The sequence below is a fragment of the Cupressus sempervirens genome, chromosome 1 (genome assembly GCF_028749045.1).
Source record: "Cupressus sempervirens isolate cs-2001-9-10 chromosome 1, ASM2874904v1, whole genome shotgun sequence".
NCBI classification, from domain to species: Eukaryota; Viridiplantae; Streptophyta; class Pinopsida; order Cupressales; family Cupressaceae; genus Cupressus; species Cupressus sempervirens.
The window spans coordinates 199,153,756-199,173,934 of NC_143118.1; the positions used below are offsets into that span (position 1 = coordinate 199,153,756).

General features: G+C 35.3%; 1 protein-coding gene across 7 annotated transcripts in view; it reads right to left on the reverse strand.

Moving 5' to 3' along the window:
- The window catches only part of LOC149576807 (calcineurin B-like protein 7), a 257,938-nt gene extending 242,588 nt beyond the window's left edge, over positions 1–15,350 (reverse strand). For 3 of the 7 annotated variants that reach the window (XM_089820117.1, XM_089820088.1, XM_089820072.1), the window contains exons 1-2: positions 14,497–15,349; positions 14,238–14,394 (exon numbers count right to left, since the gene is read on the reverse strand). In XM_089820117.1, the coding sequence (XP_089676243.1) occupies positions 14,238–14,394; positions 14,497–14,571 (232 nt within the window). In that variant the 5' untranslated portion in view covers positions 14,572–15,349. Of the gene's footprint in view, positions 1–14,237; positions 14,395–14,496 lie in introns of all 7 variants that reach the window. The other 4 variants (XM_089820112.1, XM_089820081.1, XM_089820104.1 and 1 more) reach the window with 4 other exon arrangements.
- Positions 15,351–20,179: the final 4,829 nt, after the last annotated feature.

Sequence of the window (20,179 nt, forward strand, 5' to 3'; positions counted from 1 at the left end):
AGAGATCTTCTAGGCGATGTATGTGTAGGAATTGCTTCCTCATCTTCTCATGTAGTCCTCTCCAGTCAAAAAAACTCTTAGTTACAAACCTCTTTAGTGTGATTTTTTGAAGGTCAAACTCCATGTTCTTTGCTTTAGGCACGATATAAGAGTACCTACCAATCTTCAAGGGGTTGCATGATGAAATCCCTAGTCCTGGCCAGAGCAAACTGGATTGATAATCTTGTACCTCCATGAGTTGTCTTGCCAATTCCATGAGTACAATCTTGTTAGTAGGGTACCTTGGCAAAGTGTATGGCTCTCCCTTGAAACATCCAACTCACAGATATGTGAAGTTGGAAAACTATAGAAACATACAACCATACTCATTCCCTTTGTTCCACACCTTATCAAAAATTTGCTTATTTGGGAGTTCTTTGTCAAACAAGCACATGTAATGCCCAAAGAAGACATCCTGAACCCTTCAAAAATGTATCTGACTTTGCTTCAGAGGCAACTAATCATAGTATTCTCACACATGCACCATAGACCTCTCATTTTTAGTTGACAAACTTGAGAAAGAACCTAGGGCAGCAGCAATATACACCAAGTAGAAGATCATGTTGAACACGCCTGTAGTCAGCACATTCACCAACTGTTTGCAAATTGCATCACTCACTAGTTCAGCCCAAAATATATTCTTCTTTGACCTTATAATGAGAGAGATCTACTTGAACATCCAAGGTTCGAAGGTGTTTGTATCCTTGAGCCCTACTAAGCGACTAAGCAATGTGATGAGGTCATTAATTTCTTTTCTGAAATCACAACGGCGCATGTCTTTTATTGGCCATCTACCAAGGATCAACCAATTATCATTGACGAACTTGGTGCAATAGGAGGTATCCTTGTTCCACCGTTCTAAAGCCTTTTGCCTTGTGATGTTTATGACAATTGGAATGTGAGGAACATGAAAAATACAATCAATAGTCTCGAGGGTCGAGACTAATTATAGTATAACCATCTTGATCTCTAATGGTTCGAGAGGGTGCATCAAAGTGTTATGCACATGCAAGAATGAATTCTGGCTCATGAGTTGCCAAGGGGAAAGTGGACAATAGATGAATATGACTTCGCTTGATCTAGATCATATTCTCAGTAGCCTCAGCATTAACTCTCGCAAGGAAATCTTCAATGTTCATATGAGATATGTAAATATCCCGCACTTCATCACAATAGGAAGTTACTTATGACAATGGAATGGAGTTATGATATTGATCATACTGGTATTCCATTTTCTTTCTATGCCTTCCTTTTGCCAAAGTAGGTTCTCTTGACATTGCAAAATAGTACACCTACACAATTGTCACATGAAATGCCAGTGTGAGAACATCTTCATGTGAGGGGTCAGTGACAAGTTCTTGATATAAACACATGGGTTTGGGACAAGGTATGGATATAAAAATGAATGGAATGATTAAGGATGCAGAATGAACAAATGGGTCAAGCTCAGAATGGCTCAAATATGAGTAAAAAGCCAAAAATGGGTTTTTTGGAGTGAATTGCATATACGGCCAGCAAGCTTGGATTTAAGTGAACGGGGGGAAAAAAGAGAAACACATTGGGCATAGGACATTTTAATAAGTGCAAAAAGTAATACTCTATCCGGCAAGCATGTGGGAGAAACTTCAACCATAGGGCAGCCATATGGAGGTACATGGAATGCACGATGGTGGGGCTTTAACTTGTATTCACATGTGGAAAAAATAGTGAGCTTGCCTTTCCTTTGAGAATGGGATTTTACACCTAATTGCATATGCAAGTAGTATGAAACCTTGCACATGCAACTTGGAGAAGAAGACAGAGGATAGGAGCAACTTCAAGCACACAAAGAGATGCAAATCTGAAAATGGAAATGACAAAGATTTGCAAGAAAAAACAAAACAAATATATACATTAATGCCTTAAGGAAAATAACAAAGGAATTTTACCTAACTCCACCAAAAATGAGAAAACAAGTGGTTTCCCAAATCTTGAGCAAATCTGAAATAAATTCAAGAGATATAGGATTTTAGATTTGTCTAACAGCATAAGACTTTATAGATTTCGAAATCCAAACATCAAGGTTCGAATTTGAACATGTGGAGATTGTTAGAGAGATACAATGCCCGAAAAGTGGAACAAACTTTGACTTGGCAAATCCATATGCAAAAGCATACCAAACGGCGCCTAGGGAAAAAGATTAGCTTGCAAAATAATGAAGAACAAGATGGAAATGCAATTTACCCTATAATGCTTCCTCAAAGTGATTCAATGCAAAAAAACACCTATATATGAGCCATTAGTCAAAATGCATGTATTGAAAATACATGTAATCTCTTCGAAAATTGCCACCACCTCTTGGATGAAACTCACAGCCTTCAAAACGACTTTTGGAAAGGCATTTACAATGTATAAAATACATGTAATCTTGCAAAAAATTGCCACTTTTATTTGATAGGACATTGGATAGTGTAAAACACACTTTTTAGGAGTGTTTACACATTTTGAAATACATGCATTCTCTTGGAAAATCGTGACTTATAGCCTTATAGAGGAACATGCAACATTTGGAAACAAATGTACATATTTGGGAACATGTAATACCATCAAAAATCGCCACTGAGTCTATAACGCATTTTAATAAGGTATTCGCATGTTTACAACTACATGCTTTTTGCTAAGAAAATCACCATCAAGTCTAGTGGATTGATAACTTAAGTGTAGAACGCCTTTTTAAAGGGTGCTTACATTATTTGATACATATGCAATGACTTGAAAAAACGCCACCATATTCTACAAGCATTTTTTGAAGTCATTAACATGTTTTAAAACATATGCAGATGGTCTCAAATTCGCCACTTTGACTTGGGCTGGTTGGAGATGAATTATAAAACATCAAATACACATGCAATTGGGTCAAAAATCGCCACTTATGTCTTTGAAGAGCATTTGCATGTTATAAAAACATGCAAGTTAATTTTAAAAGTCCACGAAGTGATTATTTTAAAAGATGTATATGCAACAACATATGTAAATGAGTTAGATTTTCTCACTTACATTTATTAAATAAGCTTAAAATATGTAAATACATATTAAAAACCCACTGAACATTTTAAAACATGTTATTGCATATAAAAAGTCCATTTAATTTAATGTTGGGACTTATAATTTATTGGAAGTGAGTTTTCACAAAATGATTTGGATGTTGATGTATGCCATGTGTAATAAAAGCCTCACTATTAAGCATTCAAGTTGTTTTATTTAGTTAAATTTAATATTTACTATAGCTTTTGATAGTGACATGAAAAATAGTCTTGAAATAGGCTATTTTCATAAAACATAAAAAACTAGTCAAATCAACTCAGAATGAGTTGAAATTTTGAAATGGACCACAAAATCTACTTTAAATATCAAATATAATTTTATATCATGATTTGACCAATAATAAGCCCACTTTTATAAAAAAAAATATTAATCAAGATATGCAGTTGTCCTTAAAAACCCCACTTTTTCCCCTATAACTTGAGCTAAACAACTCGAATTTCAACCTAAGTTAGCTTGAAATGAGAAAAATTCCAAGGGTCATTCACCTAAGGCAAAAACAAGAGTAAAAGCTATTTACAACACAAAGAAAAATGAACAAAGGACATGAAGGATTGCCAAAAATACTTGCAAACAATTTGGGATTCAACTTGACGGAAACCTTCAAAAGAAATGCAAGATAGAATCACATAAAGTGTGATTCAAGGATAAAAAATTGTCTTCATGATACTTCATCAATGCATTAAAACTTAGAGGATGCACCTGTTGTCCTGCATTTTGTCACCACAAAATGTAGGTAACAATACGAAACTTTTCCAAGCTAGTTTCGTGTTTCTCTAAGCTTGAATTTGATATTTAATTCTTTAATGTGGATCGATTGATTCATTTCAATTCAAATATCAAATTGTTTTACTTAAGGCCTTCATCAAGTCTTTTTTGTTTTGCTTTATGTCGAGCCTTTGCTTGATTTTTTAAGCCTTCACAATCCGTTCTTTGCTTTTGAGTTTGTGTTTTCTTGTTTTTAGTCCCTTGGTTTTGCTCATGTGATGCGTTTACTTTTCTTTTTCGATTTGGTCTAACCTAGAGGTTAATCAAAGTTGCTAGTGAAGAGTTATGTCTGTTTTAATGCCTTAAAAGTGGACATTTTAGCTGCAACAGCACGAATTAAAAATATGATGTTATATTTTCAATTTGACTTTCACTTTTTGAAAAATATAACATTATACTCACTTTTTGTTATGTTTTTAAGTTAATTTTACTTTAAATTTATAACTTAAAATGACTATAGTGCACTTTATGTTATAATTTTAAGTTGAGTTACTTTTTAATTTTTCACTTAAAGTAACTATATAACTATATAGTTATATTTTAAATTTTTGGTTTAAAATCAAATACTTATTTAAATGTCACTTTAAAATAATGTTTATGGGTTATGTTGAATAATATGATAAATGAATTTTATTTTTGACCCATATTGATGATATTTTTATAAATTTAAGTGAAATACATAACTTAAATGCCTCAAAGTGGACTTTTTATGTGCAAATGCATGCAAAAATCTATGAAAAGTAGAAACTTTTCTTGCTATTGCATATAAAAACTCATTTTGATGATACTTTTCATGCCATTACATCCAAAGCTTGTGAAAGTGGACCTTTTTTATGCAATGACATGAAAAGTAGAGTTTTTGTGCTTAAGCATCAAAAAGGTGAGACACATTTTAAAACATGTAATTGACCTCAAAAGGTCCGATTTTACATAAAGACATGTTTTAAAATATGCAATGACCATGAAAATATCCGATTTTGAGAAGGAAATGTGTTCTTGCTCGTCAAGAATCTGATTTTGGCCATTAATCAAGATTTTCTTCATGGATTTGAACGAAATCTTTTGCATTCAAGGCATTTTTGTTTGGTGATCATTTTGCTTCCATCAAAGATGAGTTTAATGTGCTGAAAACCATTTTTGGGAGTTCATATCTAGGGCATGTTTTTTAGAAAAATTCCAAAATTCCTTCAGTTTTGCTCATAACTTGAGTTTTACTCAATGGATTTGCATGGGATTTGTTCCATTTGAAACATTTTTGCATGGCAATGAGTTTCCTTTCTTCTAAAATGGATTTATTTGCCTCAAAAACATTTTTGAAACTATCATAATGAATCACGTTTTCGCGTAAAATGCCCAGAAAATTAGGGTTTAAATCCACTTTTATGCGTTTTGAAGCCACATTTTTGCATTTTGATCCATGTATATGCATTTGGGGAAGTCAGTTTTGCATTCACAAGTCAAAAATGATTCAAAAACATGCATTTTTTGGCCATATTTTTGCAAAAACGGCCAATATTTTTGCACAAAAATGTCATGTTTTTTTTCAAAAAATTCAAAAAATTGCATTTCTAGCCCATACCTTTGAACAAGAGGGACTGTTTTTGAGTTTTAAATGCATGATATTGTTTTTAGAGACCACATTTTTGGCCTTCTCAAGTCAAATTCGACCATTAAATGTCCATTACATGCAAGTGCGGAAAAAGTCAAAAGGTTGTTTGAAAATCCGGATTTAAGGGAGAATTGGTCTTAAGTCTATAAAACTTGTTATTTTGGCTCTTTCTCCTTCATTTTCGGCACTTAATCTTCATATATGTGGAATCTTTCTAACTTGCTCATCAATTCATGCTTATCTTGCTATTTCCATGCATATTATTGCTTGATGATTGCCATTTGTCCATATGTATGCCATGAAAAGTGCATTTTGCTTTTAAAAATGATGAAAACTCTCATTTTCACACTTTTGGAATTTCCCCAAACTCCAAATTCGAAATTACATGTTGAAGTGCATTGCATCTTGACATGGTTGAGTCTTTTGCCAAAGGCATGTGCTTGTTTTTGTGTCTTGCTTGTTTGCATTTCGATTTTTTCTCCATTTTGAAAGAAATTGCAAGTTCTTTCCTAAGAACTTGAGCACGTTTCACTTCACTCCACTTTCCATTTCATGCGAAAGCATCATCACAGTCCACTTCCATTTTTCATGCCACAACACTTCACATCTCATCCAACAAATGCAAATACATGTTTTTTCATCTCATTCACCATCTGCATATGCATGTAATCCCATTTTCCGTTTTCATTTTCGCCTCTCCATATGCATTCACGCCTACTTAAGCAAATACATGTTTTTCCCCTTCCCATGTCATTACATGCTTTGCATCTCCTCCATTTGCACTTATATGTAAAAGCTCGTCCTCCATGCGCATTTGCATGTCATCTCACTTTTCATTCCTCATTACATGTTGCATTTACATGTAATCATTTTTCGTGCAATGACATCTTGAAGACCCTAAGTCACATTTGAAAATGAGCAATCTCCATTTGCATGCATTCCCATGCGCCAATCATTTTACTTTTAAAAAAAAAGAGAGAGAGAGCATCTAGACATCGTCAAGATGGTTTTCAAAGTGTCAGAGACTCCAGTTTGTGTTGATCTACAAAGGAGAATTCACGACAACTTGAACAAGAAAAGTTTAATCACATCAAGCTATCAAAAGACGTAACACCATGGTTATCAAGGTGAGTGCAAGAGTACAAAGTATAGGAACTTTTGATCCTGTGATCATCCGAGATTGCATTGTCAAGTACAAGGTCCGTCAGGATTGTTTCAACTCTCTTCCGTCTTATTCTTCTTTCATGTTTGTAATTGAAGAGGATGTATTACATGAAGATGTGTAATTACATATAATGCGAGTTGCATGTGTATGTAAAGGATGTAATGCGAGTTACATGTGCAGTTGCATGTAGCCCTTTATTTTCTGTAGTTAGACTAAGTCAAAGTTGGTTGAGTTGCTCCCACTTTTTCCTCCACCTTATCTCAACTTCTTTGCCTATATAAAGGAGTGCCCCCTCATTGTAAAATTATCATTATCTTTATGCAAGAAAACTCTGGCGAAATTGTGCCAGCATAACTTTGTTTGTGTAAGCACTATTCTAAGAGAAAGTTAATACAAAGGAGCATTTGAGACTTAAATTTGATTAAGTGAGATTGTAATTCATCCAAGTTGTCTTTGATTCATATTGCCTTGTGTTATTGGTAATTGTTCTAGTGAATTGAATTGAAAAGAGTTAAGAAACAATTGAAGCCAGAGCTTTGACCAGGAGCAATTGTGAAAGTGTATAGCTAGAAGCTTTTTCTGTAGCTTATATTTTCTTCTTAATTTGCAAAATAGTAGTATTCTTACTTTTAGGAGTCTTTGTGCCCTAATTGTAAAGTTTTTCCATATAGAAGTACGATTGGACTTAGAGCCAAACCAATACATTTTTAGCTAGCCTTTGAGTTAGTGAAGTTTTATTGATATGACTGTTTCCAGCTCTTGATAGAAGTGTAGTTAGAGATTCACCTTGCCCATTACTCGCTCCACGAGTAAGTGGATTCTTTCTTGAAAGTTAAGAAGAAAGGATATTGGTCACACCCTTTTTACAAAATCTCTCGACTTCTTGCTTACCTTGTGTTGATCCAAGGAATGGTGAGAAGGGGGAGCCTTCCCTTTAAGGTAGGAGAGACTGTCTCACACGCTATGGCTCGTCATCCTATTTTGCGACTGGATTTTTACCCAAAACTGTCAATTGCAAAATATCCACCCAACAGCACCTACGAATCCATAAGAAAATTGCATAGGGTTGCCTCAATTATGTGAAGTCAAAATTGAGGACAACACTCACATATTAATAGCAACAAATATCTAGTATTTATTTAAGGGATCTGGCATACATCAATAAATCTATGATATTTGTCTGAGATAACATCCGAAGACAATACCATTCCATTGTCTAGAAGTGTGTGAAGACCAATGTGTATGGAGGAGAACGGAGTTAATGTACTAGAGTAAGCATAGTGGTTGTATAGAGCAATATTGTTGTATGAATGTAGGAGTGGTGTGATACCATATGAACAAGAGATAGACTATATGGAAGCCATACATGTATGGCAGACTCGAATATCTAGTGGCAATGTGTCAGTTGGTATAGTGGGGAAGCCAAGTAATAGTGTGCAAACTAGTATGGTGGCAATGTCAACTAGTAGGTGGTAGTATTGATTGCTATAGTACCAATGTCGACTACTACAATAGCATGTGTTTAATGAGTAAGTGGAAGGTTTGTACAATTGAGGTGTGTCATTTGGTACATCACATTAGTGCAATATAATTGATCGTGAAACTCAATCCACAGTTGTCATTGGTGTTGAAGATCGTGGTCTTTTCAAACTTGTTGACTCAAGGGATTCTCAAGAGCTTGCTATGGCAGCCCATCGCTCTTCTATTAGTACACTTTGGCATATGTGGTATGGGCACTTGAACGTGCACTATCTTTCTCGACTTGTTCAAGAAGATCTTGTCCCTAGACTATTAGAGATTTTGGCCCAAAATCTTAAGAATTTAAGGAGCATGTCAAGATGGGAAGCAACATCGCACTCCTTTTTTCAAATGGTGACTCCTAGAGAACTTCTAAGGTATAAAAATCGGTCCATGTTGATACTTGTGGACCCATGGCTACTCCCTCTATTACTAGGTCTAGGTACTTTTTACTTTTTGTTGATGATTTCAATCATAAAATGTGGGTATATTTACTTCATCAAAAATCAAAGGTGTTTTTTGTAATTCAAAAGTTCAAATCATTTGTAGAAAACAAGTCTAGTCAACATATCAATACTCTTTAGAACTAACAATGGGGGAGAGTTTTTCTCTTCAGCCTTGTCCCTTTAAGTGATCAACGTGGCATAAAGCGGCAATTAACACCCTACACCCCTCAGCAAAATGGCTGCATTTGTCTAGATCCTTGATGCTAAAAGCACCAAGTTAGATGCCAAGAGCCAAAAACTCATGCTTATTGGCTATAGTGATAATCACAAAGCCTACTACTTGGTTGACATCAAGACTAATCATCTCATCTTCAATCATGATGTGGTATTTGATGAGAACCAATGGCCTTTCCAGTTCTCTCCTTCATTTATGAATTCAGAGGATCGGTCTCTCCAAGCTCGTGACTTGGATATCCATCTCCCACTAGGCTCATCTGACAAGAGGGCTACAGCTAAGAAGGATCCAGTTGTTCCTATTCCTTCCTCTACTCCAATTCCTTCTCTAGTAGGCTCACCTAGACATGCATCCACGCCCCCTGATTTTGCTCAAGACTCACCTGACATTCAATTTAATGATGATGATCGCCTTGCATCTTCTACTTTAGATGTTGGCACTTCTACTCTCCTACCTTTATGGTGGGCTAAGACAATTGGTGATCTTCATGATGATGAGATCATCGAGGGTAGAACTGCTCAAAAAAAAAGCAAACATTATGACTTTGTAAATTTTGCTCTCATGACCAACACTCACAATATGTAAAAAGGAATACCTAAGTGGGAAGAATCTATACAAACTAAGCGTCATAGCCTATTGAAAAATAACACTTTGGTTCTAAAGATCTTCCTTCGGGAAAGAAACTCATTGACAACAAATATGCAAATTGAGCACCATAGCCTATTGAAAAATAAAACTTTGGTTCTACAGAACTTCCTTCAGGAAAGAAACCCATTGATGGAAAATGGGTTTAAAAAGTCAAATATAAAGTTGATGATACTTTAGATAAGTACAAGGCTCATCTTTTTGCCAAATCCTTCTCTTAGTGGGAAGGAATTAAGTATGAATAAAACTTTTGTCCCACTGCAAAGATGCGCACCATAAGATTTGTCCTTGCCATCGAGGCTCAGTGTGATTGAAATGTCCATCAAATGGATGTCAAGGGTGTCTTCCCAAATGGTGAGTTGTAGGAAGAAGTGTACATGATGCAACTTCCTAGATTCAAGGTTTCCAATAAAGAACACCGTGTACTCAAACTGGTGACAGATCTCTATGGCCTCAAATAGGCTTCATGAGCATAGTACATGAAAATTGATAACTACCTCATAAATCAAGGTTTCAAAAGGAGTCCTAACTCGAATTTGTATGTCAAGACTACTAGCAGTGATATCATCATTCAAGTTATATATGTTGGTGATTTGATCATCACTCGCAGTTATGAATCGTTGATTCAAGGAATCATACAAATTATGTTAGTCTTTTGACATGACCAACCTTGAGCTTCTTCATCACTTACTAGGTGTCGAGGTTTGGTAGCAGTCACATGGTATCTTCTTCTCTCATTCTAAGTATGCACGGGTTCTGTTAGACAAACTTGGAATGTAGGATTGTAAACCTGCATCAACACCTATGGAATTTGGTCTCAAGTTATCAACCAAATTTGTTTTCCTATTGAGAATGAATCTTAATTCAAACAACTAGTGGGCAATTTGATATATCTCACCGCCACTAGACATAATCTCAACTTTGTAGTTACATATCTCACTTCATGACAACTCTCACTTCAAATCATTGAGCAGTAGTGAAGCGCATCTTGTGCAATGTCAAGGGCACTCTTGACTTTGGTAACCTCTATGGATGAACAAAAGATACCTGCCTTATTAGATACACAAACTAAGGTGTGAAGGCTAAATTGATGACAAAAAGCCTACTTTCGGGCATGTATTCAATTTGGACACAAGTGTCATTACTTCGGCTAGTAGGAAGCAACAAGTTGTACCCCTTCCTCAGTAGAAGTTGAATACAAGGGAACAATTAAAGTAGGTTGTGTGACAATTTGTCTTTGTAGGATGCTTTCTGACACCCTTATGCCTTAGGCAGGTCCTTCGCCTCTCTTTTATGACATCAAGGGGCCCTCAAACTTGCAAAAACTCTAGTCTTTTGTAATGTTTCGTTGTCTAATTCACCTCCAAGAGTTGGATTGCCTGTATATGAACCTGGTCACTGACAAATTCTACTTCCAAATCCCAAAAACTATACAATGCACTGCAGATGGGAGATGAAGGGTCGTATGGTATGCAGGAGACCATACAGTATGTTGGTTTACCAACCGTACGGGATGTAGGTGACCGTACGGTGATGGTCTTGAAGGTCATATGGTCGGTTTGAGGTGTCCATACGATAATGAATTAGGTCATACAGTGGTGGTGGAGGGGTTGTACAATGAAAGATTGGAGAAGAGAAGATGCCAAAGATAGATCAAATACCCTCTTGCGAATACACAAAAAAATATTTAGATATTAATGGAGTGCCAATACAAATATATTCCAGCAATAATGTGACTTGTGAACAATAATGATGCTCCGACTTGCCAGATCCGAGCCAAGAAGTATAGTGACGGATAGGGTGAGGGTTGTATCCCCACCAAAACTGAAATAGCCAAGTAGGGAAGATCTTTCACTTCCGAAATGGTGAACAATACTGAACTCCAACAAGAATTCGTAGCACAAGAGAATAATCAAAATCGCATACCAACTACTACCTACATGTCATGCTTAAATACCCTATGGAGGAACTTCCCGAGGGTTAATACATATAGCCAACGGCCAAAGCTACAGAAACAATAAAATAAAAGGTCCAAGATATATTAAATCAATCAGCCCATGAACAAAGGTTTGATTAATTAATTATTTTATGACAGGAACATTACATCTTTCATAAGCTCACTAAGCATATGGACATTTATTTCCATTTTATCTGTCAGCTGGTTGAAGCTGGATCCGTGGATTTGCAGTTTGTTCCTACGTCTTATCAGATTGCTAATATTCTCACCAACTCACTTATTCTAGAAAAAATATTAAGGGGCTCATTGGTGTAGTTGACAGATTTATCATTAAGGGAGGGTATTAAAATAATATATCCGAATATCTTATTTCTTTAGTCGTCAATATTGTGTATCTTGTAAATATTAGAATGTTTTTAATATTCTTTTATTATTTCAATATTAAAATGTTTCTAATTATGTCTCTTTTGTAATCTACTTAATGAGCATTTTTCTCATTCATAATCATCCAATATTTTACCAAATCTTTTGTCTTATAGACACCTTATGAGATGGTCATGCTTAACCAACAATCGGCTTCTAATTTTTTTCCTTTTCTAAGATACAACTATTTACTATTTACTACTTTTGTGTGGACATGATGTGTTTAATTGGTACTTGTAGCTCTTGGGAGTATGATATCCCACTTTAAACACACAAGTTTAAATACTTAAAAAATGCTAAAACTTGCAAACCGGTTGGCTGTTAATTGAGTAGAGATTTATAAGACTGTGATTGCTATATCATATCGGAATAACTTTTCATTGGCAAAAGGAAGGAGATAAACTTTTTCATTTGTCTAGAATTTAGCCTAGATTCTCATTTAGATGGAATTTGACCAAGATTCGTGTCAAAGTTCAGATATTCTCCAGGATACTCAAGAAAAATGCAGCATTCTTCAGGAATGTTGATGGTATCAGCCTTCAATTAAGAAACCAATATTTTCACAACAAACAACACCAAAAACCGAAGCCAATCAGAGCACAATTCTCATATCAAATGCATTTCACTCATGTCTTGCATCTTAGTTCAACATTCTTATCTTATGGACATGAACTAGCTCAAGCTAGGCTAATAATATTGAACCACCAATATTTGCAATCATATCACTAATCAAGCAGGTGACTACCCATATGGTTGATCACAAGGACACATTGCATGCCTATGCCAAGTGGTTCTATGAGAAAGCTTGTATGAAAAAATTTCACCATTTCAAGCAAAATTTGAGGGACAATTTCTCTAAAAGAGTAGGAAATGATTAGATTAGTAATTAAATTCACAGCATAATTTATAAACAGGGAAAAAAATAGCATAACTTAAAAAACAGGGAAGATATTTAGGACTGAAGTTTAAACAATGTTTAAAGCATCAAGAAGGTTGGCAAATCTTATCTTTACAAGATCTATTATTGTACCAAATAGGATTTACCTAAGTAATGCATATTTTGAAGAATATTATATGTCTACAAATTTGATACAGAAAATTATCAATTATTTCAACAAATTTGTTGACAGCTGAATCCAATCACTGACTTTTTAATGAAAGCTTGATCAATCAGCAAAAAATGACCCATAAACATTACCTTATAACGTTGATACCTTCTCACTTCACGTACTTTAGTCAACTCAAATCTTCCAACTGCCTGTATTACCGAATCGTTAAGGTGTTAGACTTAAAGACAAATTCTAAAGTACTCAACAGGTGCATGGCCACGTAAAAATGACGACTCCTTTGTGCAATTTGTCTGTTCCTAATGACTAGCGCACAGATTTTTGACAGCTAATACCACTAATCACAGAGAACGGCCCTCCTAACCTTATTTAATGGTTTAACGGTATTCAACGAATCAATTGCACAGTTTCCAGTCAATCTCCATCTACTCCAATATCATGTTAATATTGCCTAAAAGGTCAGCTGGCTCTGGCCATTGGTGCCTTGGAAAATTTTCAGCTCTTGCATCTTGCAAACAAATAGCATTTCATCAGAACGCTTGCAGATTAAAAATTGACATACTAGCCCCTCCATGGAAGCCAACCCTGTGAGATTCTTATCTGTTTTATTCTTTATAACTCGGCTACGTGACAATTAATAAGCTTTAAAATATACAACACGTATAGTCTAGTAAACTAGATTCTGAAGAAATCAGTGCAATTTACAGGAACATGAGATCCAAACATTAAGGGATGCGAATTTGGAATAAAATTACAGGATACGTTTAGGTGATGCGTGGAAACCTTGCCCGGCGTCCTTAACATTTCAAGATACAATATAGCTAATTTATTTAGCTCTTGGCGGACTCGTTAAGACCTCCTTGTGGGCTTTGAGAAACGTTTTGCTTTTCACTTTTTATGTTTTTGATTTCGAGCGTTCACAAACATCTATCCTAGGAAGAATGATCGATCCATCTAACGCTGAGGCATATCGATTACTATGCTGCAAGGATTACCATTGAGCTGACCATTTTTTCAAATAGTTCTCATTACCATTGCACGATACAGAATTTACAAACATAAACATACATATGATTTTACTACAATAACCAAAAATTAAATGTTTTATCGATCAAAAATAACTCGTAATATCCATAATTCGTCCTTGCCTTCACACTTTTTCCCCTCTGCAGAACTTTCGGGACAATTTATAAGAATGGGGCAGCTATAGATAAGAAAAAAAAATTGTTGCAAGGAATGGCATAGAGGCTTTGAAAATACTGGAAGATGTAGGACTGAACTTACAGATAGTCTCGGATGAGAGCGAAGCAGCAACACCGCGAGGAAGAGAACGAGGTTCAGATTTAGCAATAAAACAACTGACGAGCGTGCCAATGGCACATTCTACAGCTGCTATCACCGGAAAAATTATGGTGCCGACCTTGGCCACAAAATTTGGCTGCTATAAAGCTCACAAATACAAGACACGCCAAAAACAAACGAGTAAAGAAAACGGAAAAAGCTTTAAACATCGGCATGCAACACAATCCACTGAAATACATACTTCTAAGGGAGCAGGAGGATCGGGCTGAGAAGGCAGAGGATTGCAAAGCCTGATATATCTGTCTGGTCTGGTCATCGTATATTCAGCTCTGAGAAGCCGTCGAACGCCACAATTTCACGAAATTATTGGAGATTTGAAAAACCGTGGCACTTGTCTGTCCAATCGCGATCCAGACAACTATTTAGGCAACCATATCAACCACATCAGATGCCACTGCAATGGTAACGTCACCTTGCATCACGGGACACTAAAGTGCGTAACCTGGATCAAATTCCTATCAAAATAATAGAACACGGAACGGGGCCCATGCACTCCAAGCCCTCGGGAATGAATCGGCACCTTGCATGTTGGGAAATTTGAGCCCTCGCACCCGTAATTACATAATCTGAATTGACGACAAGGTACACCTGTAACGTATTCTCATTAAAAACCAAAATTTCGTTCCACCCTGAATTAAATAGGACTGCCCATCAATGTTAACAGATGCTGTACGTTTTGATTGTCAATTGCAATCATTGAATTGACATTATTTACATTTAGGTAAATCTAAATGTGAGGTATAAACTTCAAGATTGTTGCGCCGTAAAAGCCTGCAATGATATTAAGTTGCATTCAGATGCCAGTGGAATGATGACGTGAGAAAGAAAGCGCCGCAGCAGAGGGTTTGTCGCGTTTTCTTGTAGGGCCATTCATAAATGCGTGATGGCATTCTTAAAAGTAAAGAATTTTCAGTCCATCTGCTGTGATTCAGGCCATCATGATGTCTTGCGTCTGATGGACCGATCAAATGTTTCATCACTGATTGGTGACACACCTCATTCAGTCTTGCGTCTATACAGCAGAACAAAAACCTATGCTTCTGATCTAACCGTTTCTTATATTATAAATTAAATTTAAAATTAGGTCACAGTGATGATCTGCTCTTGCTTCATCACTATTACAATTCTCAAGACAACTTCCTAACTACTTCCAACAAGTTATATTCTCTATAACCAATAACTCTTCATCACATATGGAGCCCCCACAAATCTCTATCTTTTTTGCAGCTTCCTCTTCAATGTGGGTTGTTTCCATTGCTACAACAATTTGAGCATCCCTTGTAATAGGTTACATTCTTTCTCATTGCAATATTCTCTTTCTCTTTATGGATTGTATTCTTCAATTTCTTCCTCTTTTTGGGGTAACACATCTCAACAACTTATACAAAGTCAACTATCTCTTCATCTTCACTCATTTTTTTAACTCTTCTATTTGTGAGACTTGGAAGATCTTGTCCAAGGGTATTTTATCTACTAATATTTTGCCAACTCTTTAATGGATTCTATTTTTTCTTGTTCTAACAATGTCACTCCTCTAATTCATCACTAAATGGCTCCCTCTCTGAGAATGACTCTTAGTAACAAGATGATTGACTTACTTCATTCTTTTTTTATCCTCTCATAATTCTTTGACATCTTTGTTTTGGATTTTAACTTAGTTGCAAAAACATAAAGCATAAGAAAATAACATGAACATAGACGACACCAAGATTTAACACGGACACCCAATTTGGAAAAAACCACCTTACAACAATATTTTTCACTCTTCCAAATTAGGAGCCAACCCTATTAAAGGTTACAAAACATACTGTTAAGTATGACCCTGTTACAAGTTTAGATTACCCTGTTAGGAGTGGCTTGGTTAGAGGTCTTCAAACACTTCAATCCTAAAATGTCACATTGTTAGAGGATTTACAAAATAACTTTTAATTCAACTCTATTAAAAGATTTCTTTGATGCTACAATGGTTAGAAAGCAATAGTAATTTTGAACTGATTGATGAAGCAACTTCCTTTGCAAATTCAGATATTTGTTTTGGCTTGACCTTTGGATCATTCTTGATTAGATGTTCTTTATAGCTTGTCTTCAACATTTTCCTTCTCTACCTTTTCCTTTGCTTACATATCCATCTTTTTTTATATTCCACTTCCTTTTTTTAAATCTTCACAACTTGACCTTTCTTATATATCATAAGATTAGACAAGTCAGCTCAAATACCTTTCCAAAACAATCAATAAACACCCAAATAATTGGCCTCAATTTATAAACTATCAATCAATTACATTCTAGTGTTACCCAGTCAACACTAGGACTGAACACTTGGTTAACACTATGACTCCTTTGATTCCCTACCACTCGATCAATAATGCAAGAATGATTCTCTTCATTAACCACTTGCTCGGTTAACACTGAAAGTTCTTCTTTACCTAATTGCTCAATTAATACTGAGATATACAAGGTTAATAATGCAAACTCTACATTGCTCATTAATACTAACATTTCTATGAACATCAATGACAATATACAATTAAAGAATTGTTTCCAACAAATTCCCTCTTTGGCAGTGATGACAACACAACATGTCAACGTAGACTAATAAAAGTATGAGCAATTAGATAATATCCTTAGTTCCATTATGATTCTCATCCGTACCAACTCCTTCTAAGATTCTACTTGGATTTGTCTTGGTTGCTTCCTATTAATACTCTACTACGAAATTCTATCATTTACTCCCTCTTTGATGTACATTCCATCATTTGAATTTCTTGCTTCTGAGAGACAAAACTCTCCCTCTTTCACTGTAATGTTGAACTCTCCCGAGCACTCTTCCTTGTTAACACTAAACTCTCCCTTTTTGACATCTAATGCCAAAGGATACAAACTTTGAATTTACTACGTACCTTTTGTACTAATTCATATGCAATATTCTCTATATTTCATACTTGAAGTGTGACAATCTACATCAACTCAATAGATCTTTAGTGGAACTTGGTGGGTGCCTTACAATCTTTTTATTTAGTGAGCATCAGATAGGGAAATAACCCCTAGTCTACCTCTTACATACATAATGCATCCTTAGGTAAAGCCTTAGTAAATACATCTATTATCTTCTCCTTGGTGTTCACATATTCTATTCTCACTTCTTTGTCTTGAACCAATTCCCTTAAGATTTCCTCAATGCTATCAATGCTTCCTGCCAAATCTATGACATTAAAGGATCTCAACTCAAGATTTCCTCCTTTCTTATATCATAACCCATATTCTTAAGTTCCTTTTAGATATCTCAAAATTCTTTTTACTGCCATCATGTGATTTTCTTTTGGATTAGTAGAAAATCTTGCAACTATGCCAACTACCAATGCAATATCAGGTCTTGTACGTACTACATACTAAATTTTCTCAATCATTGATCTATAAGTGGTTTGATTTACCTCCTTTGAATCATCATTCTTTGAGAGCTTATGTCTAATAGACATAGGTGTTTCAACTAGCTTGGAATCTTCTATTCCAAATACTTTCAATGTTTCCCTAGTGAATTTTAATTGGGTAATGTATAGGCCATCCTTCATCCAATGAACTTGTAGACCCATAGAGAAGTTAATCTCTCCAAACATAGACATTTCAAATTCTTTCCTCATTTCTCTAGCAAATGATTTGCATAACATTTCATGTCCTGCAAATATGATGTCATCTACAAATATTTCTGCAAGCAATATCTTGTCCTATGGTCCTTCTTTGATATACAAATTGCTATTATCATGTGTCTTCTCAAAAGCAATTTTTACGAGATATCCATGTAGTCTTTCATACCATGCTCTAGGAGCTTGCTTCAATTTGTATTAAGCTTTGTGAAGTTTACATACCATGTCTCTTTTGCTTGGATCAATGAAACCTTTAGCTTGTTCAATGTAGACTTCTTCTTTCGAGACTTCATTCAATAAAGATGATTTGACATCCATCTAATAGAATTTGAATCCCTTCTATGTTTCATATGCTAAAAGTATTTCAACTCCTTCAATTCTTGCAACAGGGGCAAATATTTCCCCATAATCAATACCTTCTTCTTGAGCATAACCTTTTCATACAAGCCTTGCCTTGTTCCTTGTTACTTCTCCTTTCTCATTCAACTTATTTTTTAATATCCATTTTCTACCAATCGTATTCTTATCCTTAGGTCTAAGTACAAGAGGCCTGGTTTTATTCTTTTCTATTTGCTCAATTTCTTCATTCATTGCCTCTATCCAACCTTAATTTTCTAATGCATCTTTTACATATCTAGACTCAAATTCACTAAGCTGACATGTACCTTTTAATTTTTTCCTTGTCAGTATGCCTTCTGTCTCTCCTCAAATTATTTGTTCAGGTGCATCATGCCTTCTGACATATTTGACAAGTCTTGGATTTTTGTTTCTTGATTCTAAACTTGGTTCACTTGGTTCTCCATGATCTTTTGTCTTCTACTTAGCCTCCTCTGGCTAATCAGGTTGTAACTCAGGTTCTTCTAACTGTGACTCAAGTTGCACTACCTAAGGGTGCAACTTGGATTGAACTATCTGTGAATCAAGTGCCTTTCTCTATGACTCGGGCTAAACTACCAAAGATTTTATAGGTACACTTGGTTGATGATTGGCTTCAACTTTATGAGGTAAAGTCTCAAGTTCCTCCTCATAATAATAAAAACTTTCTATAGTCTTTAGGCTCCTTGCTTCTTTTTTCTTTACTTCTTTCTACAAACTCATCAATCTTCACATGTGCACTTTCAATGACTTTGTGAGTAGTAAGATTCAAACATTTGCATGCCTTACTTTTATTGGATTACCCTAGGAATATACCTTCATCATTTTTTGCATCAAGCTTTCCTTTTTCCAAACACTCTAAGATAGAAAACATTAGGCTTACACCCATACCACAATTTATGAGGTGTTTTGTCGATGCCTTTCTTCAGTTGAACGTGGTTTAGTGTATAAACTATTGTGTTGATTGCTTCTCTCCAGTATTTTGGGGTAGCATTCTTCTCTATCATTAGTGTTCTTGCACATTCCATGATGGAACTGTTCCTTCTTTCTACTATTCTATTTTTCTTTGGAGTTCTAGATATTGATACCTATCTTTTGATTCCTCTTTCATTGTAGAACTCATTGAATCCATTTGAGATGAGTTCTCCTCCTCTATCTGATCTCAAACATTTTAGATTCTTCCCTATTTCTTTATCAACTCTAGCAAAATACCATTTGAACTTTGAAAAGTATTAGACTTATCTTTTAAAAATATTACTATCATCATTCTAGAATAATCATCAACTAATAGAATGAAATATATATCTCCACAATAGCTTTCCACACCTATTGGCCCACAAAGATTTGTATGAACTAGTTTCAAAACTGCTTCAGAATTGTAGGATATGCTTTTGAAACTTGTTTTACTCATCTTTCTAATTTGACATTGTTTGTGCATGCCCATCTTAGCTTTCTTTAGATAAGGTATGCCTCTAACTCTTTTGTTCTTGCTTATGGTAACTAGGTTATCAAACTTAACATGACACATCCTTTTATGCCATAACCAACTTTCCTCTATATAAGCTAGCAAACATGTACTTTCAATGAGATCTAAATAAAACAAATTTCCTTTTGTTTGATTGCCAGTTCCAACTAGGTTTCCTTTTCTATCCAATAGTTTAACATTTTCCATTCATGAATTCTACTTTGTATTCTATATTGTTTAGTTGAGCTACACTGAGTATATTATGTCTTAATCCTTTAACCCGGTAGGAAATTTCACATTTTATTCCTTTTTTAATGCTATGATTCCTTTTCCTTTGATATAACATGGTTCATTTTTTCCAAATCTAACAATTCCGCCATCAT